Source organism: Silene latifolia, chromosome Y (genome assembly GCF_048544455.1).
Source record: "Silene latifolia isolate original U9 population chromosome Y, ASM4854445v1, whole genome shotgun sequence".
Taxonomy (NCBI): Eukaryota; Viridiplantae; Streptophyta; class Magnoliopsida; order Caryophyllales; family Caryophyllaceae; genus Silene; species Silene latifolia.
This window is the reverse complement of record NC_133538.1, coordinates 84,924,479-84,934,131: the sequence shown is the minus strand read 5'-3', so window position 1 is coordinate 84,934,131 and position 9,653 is coordinate 84,924,479. Positions and strand designations below refer to the sequence as shown.

At 39.0% G+C, this 9,653-nt stretch overlaps 2 protein-coding genes and 1 long non-coding RNA gene across 6 annotated transcripts; 2 read left to right on the top strand and 1 right to left on the bottom strand.

The window, feature by feature from the left end:
* Positions 1 to 497: 497 nt before the first annotated feature.
* LOC141628453 (uncharacterized) lies at positions 498 to 1,239 on the top strand. The gene is made up of 2 exons (XM_074441598.1): positions 498 to 859; positions 906 to 1,239. Exons 1-2 carry the CDS (start codon positions 498 to 500, stop codon positions 1,237 to 1,239), a joined length of 696 nt encoding a protein of 231 aa, XP_074297699.1.
* Positions 1,240 to 2,299: 1,060 nt separating this feature from the next.
* LOC141626510 (uncharacterized) lies at positions 2,300 to 5,853 on the top strand. 4 transcript variants are annotated; one of them, XR_012536088.1, is made up of 7 exons: positions 2,300 to 2,599; positions 2,825 to 2,918; positions 3,007 to 3,067; positions 3,918 to 4,064; positions 4,308 to 4,431; positions 5,376 to 5,447; positions 5,559 to 5,853. It is a non-coding gene; the product is annotated as an uncharacterized LOC141626510 (long non-coding RNA). The 4 variants fall into 4 exon arrangements; XR_012536089.1 differs by having other exon boundaries at positions 4,296 to 4,431; XR_012536087.1 differs by having other exon boundaries at positions 2,301 to 2,599; positions 3,758 to 4,064; positions 4,296 to 4,431.
* Positions 5,854 to 7,240: 1,387 nt separating this feature from the next.
* Positions 7,241 to 9,165, bottom strand: LOC141628452 (UDP-glycosyltransferase 73C5-like). The gene is made up of 2 exons (XM_074441597.1): positions 8,171 to 9,165; positions 7,241 to 7,688 (listed from the first exon to the last, which is right to left on the bottom strand). The coding sequence occupies exons 1-2, from the start codon at positions 9,151 to 9,153 to the stop codon at positions 7,241 to 7,243; spliced, it is 1,431 nt and encodes a 476-aa protein (XP_074297698.1). The 5' UTR covers positions 9,154 to 9,165.
* Between the last annotated feature and the right edge of the window lie 488 nt (positions 9,166 to 9,653).

Sequence of the window (9,653 nt, the reverse complement as noted above, 5' to 3'; positions counted from 1 at the left end):
TAAAGGCTGTGGCCAATTCACTCCCTACCTATGTTATGAGTATTTTCAAAATTCCCGTAAACTTTTGTGATGAGCTTAAATCTTTAATATCGCGGTTTTGGTGGGGTTTTGAGGAGGGAAAAAAAGGCATTAGCTGGGTGGCGTGGAGTCGGCTATGTCAATCGAAAAGTCGTGGGGGTATGGGGTTTCGTGATTTCTACCTCTTTCATATGGCTCTCCTTGGCAAGCAAGTGTGGAGGCTGTTGACTGAACGAGAGGGGCTATGGGCGCGGGTGAAGAGAGCTAGATATTACCCGGAGGGTGATATTATGACGACGGAGCTGGGTAGTGCTGCAAGCTATACTTGAAGAGGAATTGTGGAAGCTAGGAGAGTTTTGTATGGTGGTTGGAGGAGGAGAGTTGGGGACGGTCTGGGTATTCGGGTGTGGAGAGATGCTTGGCTGCCCGAGACTCAAACGGAGCGGGTATTGAGCCCACTGGTTCCGGGGAAGGAACTCATGACCGTAGCCGAGCTGCTTGATAATGGTGGGGCGTGGAATGAGTCTCTGCTAGCCGAGCTGTTTTTGCCTTTTGAGTGCAAGATGATTAAGAGGATACGGGTTAGCAGCTTAAGACCGCCTGATGATTGGTTTTGGGTGGGGGAGAAAGATGGTGTGTTCACAGTTAAGTCTGCATATCGAAGATTGGCTGGGGATAGGGAGGCGTTGGAGCTTGGGGGTGTGTCGGATTGGGGGAAGGAAAAATGGCTGTGGAATAGGCTCGGAAAATCCGGTGTGGCCCCGAGTGAAGCTTTTCTTCCGCAATCTGGCGTGCGGCGAGGCATTGGCAACAAGAGCGAACATTGCTACTCGAGTTCGAGGTGAGCCTGCTTTTTGTTCTTTATGTAAATCTTTCGTTGAGTCTAGTTTACATTTATTTCGTGATTGTGCCATTGTTAAGCGGGTCTGGGAAGAAGTGGGTCTCGGTGAGGAGGAGAATGAGGGAGCTTGCGTGAGGGAATGGGTGGAAATTAGATGGAGGAGCTTTGGGGGTAGGGAACAAGCTTTGTTTATGGTGTGTTGCTGGGCCTTGTGGGAACACCGAAATAAGGTGATTTTCGATGGGTGGGAGGTGGATCATTGGCGGGTGGTTAGACGTGCCTTGGATGTTATGGAGGAAACGGAAGGAGGGGGTTTTGTGGTGGCTAATAGGGAAAAGACGAGTAGGAGGGCTGTGAGGGATATGGAGACGAGAGGATGAGAGCCACCCAAGGCCGGGGTTGTCAAGATTAACGTGGACGCGGGGGCTAAGGAAGGGGAAGGAGTGAGCTGGGGAGCGGTGTGTCGAGACAGTACAAGGAGAGTGTTGTGGAGTTTTGCGCAGGTTCAGGACCAGTAATGGGAGCCTCGGATTGCGGAAGCGGTAGCTGTGTTGGAAGGGGTGAAGGAAGCTGTAAGAAGGGGGCACGAAGAGATCGTCATGGAGAGTGACTGCTTGTTGGTCGTGGAAGCGCTCAGGAAGAAGTCCATTGGAAAAAATATGCTAGCTTTGGTTTTGTCGGATATTTTAAATTTGTGTAACTCTTTTACTTCTGTTGTTTGGTCGTTTACTAGTCGCGATAACAATAGCGTAGCACATGCTTTAGCTCATTTATTTCCTAGATTAGTTGGTAGATCGGTGTGGTCGGAGGAGCTACCACCGAGTGCAAACAATGCTGTTATTTTTTATTCTCTTTTAATGCAGTAGACCTCTGGGTCTTCCCTTCAAAAAAAAAAATAGAAAAAAAAAAAGCAGAAAAATAATCTTGGTTTTTACGCCAATTTCGTAGGGATAAAACCGTAATTTGCAAATTTATTATATTAATAAAATCAATATCTTCTATCTATATTATTAAAGGAAGCTTTTTTCGAGCGATTATAGAGAGTCCACCTTTTACAAAAGACCTTTTACGATTTTGATTATATATTAATTATTAAAAGATTAAAGATAAAGATTTAAAGCTTTGTCACTCTTACAAAATTCTTATCGTACTCAGCTACAATGCTACATGCCTACATGCAATTTGACGGTCAAAACTCGTTATGGATATCAGTTGATGGACATCTGATTATTTATAAAACTGATGTACAAATTATAGACATCAGTTGTTTGCAAAAAAACTGATGTATTTATAATTATATGTACATCAGTTGCGTTAGAAAACATATGTCCATTATTTCTGATTTTAATGGGCATGTGACATTAATAAAACCCATGTCTATATAATAGTCAAGTACATCATATATAACATTTAACCGATGTACAAGCGCGAAAAATATTTACCTCACCGCCAAATCACTTATAATTTCAAGTACCAAAAAAAAAAAAATTCACTTATTATCTAACCCTAGCTAGTGACCCACCCTCACTCTTACTTCATCATCTGGCGATCAAACATAAAAAAAACAAAACACAGCCTTATCAACAACTCTTCAACGACGCTCACAACCGTCGGCCGCCTCAAATCCACGTTGCTCATATCGTCACCGATAACACATTATTATCGCCGACAACCAGCTTGTGACCCACAACAATTTTGCCGCAGTTTCTCAACTTCCGACGTCTTCCAGTTCACAATCAGGTATCATTTTTTCTTTCAATTTTTTTTTTTTAAAAATCCTCGAAATTTATTTGGTTTTCAAAGATTTGGTTTCGTTTGTCACTGAATTTCGATTTTCTATCAGTTTGGATTTAGGGATTCAGTTATTATTATCATGTTAGGGTACAATTATTAAGTTTTAGGGTCAGGGTTTTCAATAAAATTTCAGTCAATTGGGAGATAATTTGTTTTCTATCGTTGAATAAGGATGTCACAAGGTGAGTGCCTTAGACATGGCTGCCTCAGGTGTCAACCAGTGAGCCTCATAGACACTGCCTGCGGCTCTACTGTTAAATGAGAGGTATGATTGCTTGGTTTGGTTTATTTTTGAGTTGTTTATTTGAATGATTCCTTTTTTGGGTTTCCTAAGGGGTTGTTCAATTTTATAGGGTTGTAGCTGGCGGATTTAGAGCAACTCAGCCATATAGTGTATCGTTTCTGAATCTCCAGGTATGATCAACTTGTTTTTGTCCAATTTAAGATGGATTTATTCAATTTTAGGGGACTGATTTGGGGGTTATTAGGCTGATGAAGTTTGGCAGTAAAGTAGCAAAATGGGAGAGAGATGAGTTCCAAATTGAGTTTGTTGGTAATTGTTTGCTGCTAAACTATAATATTCCATCGAAATTCTTAGAGCATAAGTAGATATATATTATACTCCATATTGTTTAATGTATAAGACATGTGATATATATGATACTCCGTATTGTTTTAACGTATAATAAGAGTTTGTTGGTCCTCGTGATCAACGATGGCTCAATAAGTTTGAGCGGAGATGAATGATGATGGAGTATTCATATTTGATGGAATATACATAGATGCTGGTGAATCGAATGATTTGAGATCAAATGCGCGGATGCCATGTCAGGTTGCTAATACAGATCTCCTCTCATTCATCTCTGCTCAAACTATTTCATTTCATTCATATTTTAGTTGTCAACCTATGTCACTATTTCATTTCATTCATATATTAGTTGACAACCTAGGTCATTTCATTCATATTTCTAAAATTGTTTGTCAATTTTAATCTTCATTTGCTTTTTACTATTGTTTCCTATCAATCCGGCATGTTTGTTTGATTGGTTAGGCTAAAGTTCAAGCGTCCTCTTAATACGATTATTATTTATATTTGCATACCAGTTGTGGTAGACGACGAAAACTGGGCTCTTCTATGTTGGAAGCAGTCATAATAGTGTTAGGAGATGCGCTGACCAAGTATTTCTCTTTTGGCATCTTCTTTTCCTATTCTTGTTTGATAACTTCACCCCATATGTGTATTGCACTTCCAAATGTGTGTTAGCCGCCAGAAAGAGCAGTCTCGGGAAAAGCTACAAATCTCGTGTCTTGAACCCTAAAGTTTGAGCAGAAGAGCAGCAAATGGTAACCTGCATAACATCTTCAAATTTGTTCCTGGTCGCCACCATCTTCACAATTGCAACCATTTCTGGTATTCCTTTCTTTCTCTACAATGGCCACTTCACTCAGCACCAGTCCGATTTTTGATTTTGCATTCATTCAGTTGCTACTATTTACTATTTACTATTCCCTCTCAATCATTTATTTATTATTGATTAAAATATCCCTCACGATGAATATAAATGGTAAACAAATGAATGGGACAAAGGCAGTATATGTCATTTGTAACTTTAGTTTGATTATGTTATTTTCAAATGGGAAGCTTTTGTTGCAGTTTTTGGGTTAGTGGGTAAAAAGGTGAGGGAAGTGGAATCAAAGTTAAGGGAGTTAGAGACATCTCTCAAGGTTCTATCAACAAATGCACTGCTGAAAGACAAGGTCGCATTTGAGCTCAACAAGTACTTTTTTCACTCTTTATTTTGTTGCTTTTATGATAATTTTTTTGTCAAAATCTTATCTTCTAGAGTTTTTGTTAAGAATTTATGTTAGCAGTTGCCAAGTATAAAGATATCAGCTTTATTGACTTTTAGGCTGTTATTCGAGGTATCCAAAGTGGATGAATGATTTTGGGTTTCGACCCGTTTTCGACCTTGCTGGTTGAGTGACCTGACTCCCATCTTAATCTTTTGGGTTATTGAATGGGTTTCTTGGAATTGGTTTAAAACTTGCTATAGAGGTTTAGGGTTGCATTGTTTTCTACATAATTTGGTTACCAATTACAAATTGACTCGATTTTTTTTGTTTTTTCCTATAAGAATTGTGTAGTGTATGATTCAACAAGTGCTTAATATGTGTGTAAAATCAATACTTAGAGGCCTGAATAACTAGGGTGTTATTCTCTGGAATATGGTACACCGTATAGTCGGGACTTGATATTCGCCAAAATGAGTGATAACACAACTCCTTTGATAAAGCAGCCGTCTACTATTCGACCATACCTATTAGAAGCAATTTGTGGTCTACTGAAATAATGGAAGCATTGTTGGTGTCGTACTTCATAAGCATCTTATTTTCCTATACCTATTAGCCGTAAGTGTTTTTTGTACTAGTGAATGATGAGTTTGTATGTTGATGATCATAACCATTTAATAGTGTATTAATGATTCAGAGCCTTGATCTTACCTTATACTCTGGAAACAGTTTATACCTTTTTCAATAGGTTCTTGACCTGTGCGAAAGCTCTATGAAACTCGAAATACTAATTTTCTTAATTAGATGTATATTCAGATTTCAGAGATACATGAAGAAATGATAAAAGACCATTCATCATCGAACTGTCTGTAAACTGTTAAATCTCCCTTTAATCCGCTTATATAGCTTGACAATCCTTTTTTTTATGTAGAATGGAGCAAAGGAATCCATCACCAAGCTTATCTCAGAGACCTGGATAGTGCCACCCTGAAGCCTAAAGTTGGTGAGATCCTCTTACGCCTTCATCCTACTAAAGTTTAGTTTATGTTTGAGTAATTAGTTTATTTTACTTACTCTAGTAGTCTTGTTTAACCTTTATGTGCATGATTTTCAGCTTTTTCAAGACAAAATGGCTTATTCAGAAGAAGAAATCAATGAGGTTCTGGACTTATGGGTGAACTATTTTCTTAATGGCTAGTCATAGTAATGTGTTAGCTAGATTTTGCAAACTATGTTTTGGACCTTTGTAGGTTGTTGAATTTGGACGGCATTTGTATAAACTATGTTTTGGTAAGGTCGTTGTAAGAAACTATGACGAACGACCTTTCTTGGTTGTTGAATTTGGACGGCGTTATATGAATCTATGTATTGGTCGTTGTATGAAAGTATGACGAACGACCTTTGTTGATTAGTAGAAGTAATCTATCTTTTGCATTTGTGATCATGTGTAGTAGTAATGTATTGGGTAATAATATAGTAATATATATTTTTTTTATAAAAAATAATAATTATAAACATTGAATTTTTATAAAAAACCGATGTCTATATTTTACAATAGACATCAGATTATTTAGATATCTGATGCCTATGGCAATGAATGGACGTCGGACTTCCAAAAAGGCTGATGTCTATATGTCATATGGACATCAGATATATAGAAATCCGTTGTGCAAATTTTAATGGACATCGGTTTAAAATCCGATGTACATTAATCCACAATGGACATGATCAAACTCTACATCGGGTGTGTATCCGATGTCCATATACCAAAATGTCTGATGTGGATAATGAGTTTTGTAGTAGTGATAAAATACACACCACTTCTCTACGATTGTCTTAACTTAATATGGCTTTTAAACCCAATTAAAATAGAGGTGAAAATATAAAAAGTTTATAACGACTGTGATTGTTTTATAAATTAACAAATCACAAAATCTCATTGAAGACGACACGTATCCGTCACTTTGGAGTGACGGATACCATTTCTCACAAATGACCCAAATAGAGGAGAGAGGGAAGCACATGGGGTGCCCCCACCTTGTCCCCCCTATCCGTTTTGTGAGTGACATTATCCGTTACTTGCTCCGACCCGTCTTCAGCAAGACTAACTGTTAACAAATACTCCCTTCTAGTTACCACATTTTACATTTGCATTTACTAGGTATTTGAGTACCTCACCTGCATGTGGGGCAATTTGATGCTGATGTTATTTGAACTCGGATTATGAACATCATCTTTTATGACTTTACCAACTAAATTAGTTGACATTTACGAAATTCTTAATGTTGTCGCTAATGTCTTCATGACGAGATCTAATTTGTCATTTTTAGCTTAAGCTAATAAAAAAATGTATGTATTCTCCTCACTTGCAAATCGAAATCATGTAATTTTTTTTTGTTGGCAAATGAAGCGCAAGATCAGTTCAGCATATCTGGAGGAAAATTCGAACTTGGACCTATTAGACTATTATCACGTTACCATTCTTTGTCTCCTTTAGTCATCTACCATTGCATAATATGTTGGTTGTCCAAGTTAATAACTTATAGTTATGGACTTAACTCTAGAGGAAGTAAAGGGGCGATCATCTGCCTAAACAATGGAAAATTTGGGATATTTGGTTTAATTAATTTCATTTTTTTTATAGTTAGTCGGATGAAAATTTCGAGATCACAAATAGAGACAATCTCTAATTAACATCGATAAATAAAGAGAGCGTCCACTAATTTTGAAAATTGCTAGATTAAATTTGCGGAAAATGTAAGAATCAGAAAAACATGTCGAAAAATCGTTAGACGATTAAATTCTTAATGACTTTATCAGCTCATCTAACTTCTTAGAAGATGAGCCATCCTTCTCTACAGCATTTCTTGCCATTAATCCCATCTCTTTCGCTCTTTTTCGAGCTAATCTTCCACTCTCTTCACCCATCAACTTCTTCACTCCGCTACTAATGGCATTACACCCATGTACCACACCCTCCTTTCGTGCCTCCTCGAGTGTCGAATCCATGGCTAACCCTGCTTTCAAGACATTCACCACTAATTTGGCATTTAGCGGTTGTTCCACGCCAATTGGCCAAGTCAATATGGGTACGCCCATAGACAAGCTCTCTAGTACCGAGTTCCAACCACGATGACTTAAAAACCCGCCGATTACTGGAGGGGCTAATATAATCCTTTGATCCACCCACTCCCTTATCACTAACCCTCTACCTTTCACCCTTTCTCCCCGTCCCTCTGGTGGTGTCCAACTAGATCTGGCAAAGTCGACCCGACCCGAATGACCCGATTCGATAAGGCTGACCCGAGACCTGAACTTGCCGGACCCGATATGACCCGACCCGACCCGAAACTTGATTGACCAAATGTTGACCCGACTCAAGACGACCCGACCCGACCCATAATTGACCCGATCCAAATTGACTTAAAGTGACCCAAAATGACCCGAAACGACAAGTACTAAAAGTCAAATTAATGTTACTTACACCAAATAGAGTTTCATTTGTTACAATCATCCCTTATAAATAGTGTATTTCGTAATCAAAATAGTACTAACTAAAGTGTTTTAGCATTAACCCAAAAGTGACCCGACCCAAAATGACCCGACTCGAAGTGACCCGAAATGACCCGACCCGACCCGACCCGAACTGAATGACAAACCCGAAATGACCCGACCCAAACTGACCCGTCTCATACCCGACCCGAATGACCCATTTGCCACCTCTATGTCCAACTACTCGAGCGAACGATCCAGATGAACGGGTGACCAACCGAGTCTAGTCCCAGCGCAATATCGTCCATTTGGGATTTCGATATGTAGGATTGTGTCCCAAATGAGACATAGATTACATTCTGATGTTGCTCATCTAGCATACTAGAAATCGAAGATTTTGAGATGTTTCCGTCTTTCGGAAATGTTTTATTCTCTTCTTGATCATCGTATAATAAAAGTGGCCCAACACACCAGGCCTTAACACTGGATCTTCCATAGGAATCCTCAAGAGCGCTTACAAACTCGCCTTCGAGTTCTTCAAAACTATTGCATAGTACTCCCCAACAAGTGGTAGTCGCACCATCATCACCGTTCTCTTGGAAGAATTTCTTCAACGGGTTATTTATATCCTTAAAAACAGGGAAATCGTCGAGAATCAATGGGAATGGACACGCTAATCCAGACACATTTTCCAGCTTTTCGCCATTCATTAAAGTCTTCACGTATTCCTGATTTATGAATACGGAAAAACTAATCTTTGTCGATAAGACTCCCATACCATAAAACAGTATTCCAGTGATGTCGAAGGAAGAGGAAACAGTTACAGCCCATCCGAGGAAAAAGTCGCAAATTGCGCAAATTGGACGGTCTCCCGTGTCGACAAGATCTCTAAGATAACTCTCAAAAGGTTGTTTTAGTTTCAAAGTCGCTCTTAAGAATGGAAGACGTTGATCGTCTGAAGTTAGATCTTTCGTGTTTTCATAACCTAGAGGTAAACCGTCTACTACAGGAAACGGTATAACATGAGTCGAAATGGTAGATGAGAATTTTGTGTTGAAATGCGAAGAAATTTGTTTGGCGTTGGAAGGTGTTGTGATGATGGTCACCTTTACGCCTCGAAATGACAGAACCTTGGCTAAGTCTAGCAAAGGGATCGTGTGGCCTTGAGCCATGAAAGGAAAGATGGTTGCATGAGTGGGAGAATTTGCATTAGCCATGTCTAGACAAGCAAATGCTTTCACAAAGGGTTAATAAATACTCCGACATTCATATACTGACGGGTTTTGAACCAAGATCACTTGACCTACTTTTATCAATTATCATTGCTGTGTTGCTCCGATACTTTAATTAGCTGCCGTGTCACGTGTCTGAGTGTCTGACAGAGTGAAAGGACATGAATGAAACTTTCGCACTTCAGTTGTTTATACCAAAAATTGAAAATATTCGTATAAAATAGACGTGTCCAACACTCAGACACGTGTCGAAGAGTCGGAGTGACACAGGTTTTCAATTATAGCACGTTACAATTACAAAGGCTGAAATGTGTACTACGTGATTGGTTTCTGTCATTCTTTCTATCTTCAGGCTGATCTTGACTAGCACCATGCTGTTTTGGTTGTCTTTATTCAAGATTAGAGGCCAATTGTTTGAATTTTTTTTCCAAAATGGAGTTTAATAACAAAGAATTTAACGAAATAGGGTCACTTTGAAACTAATT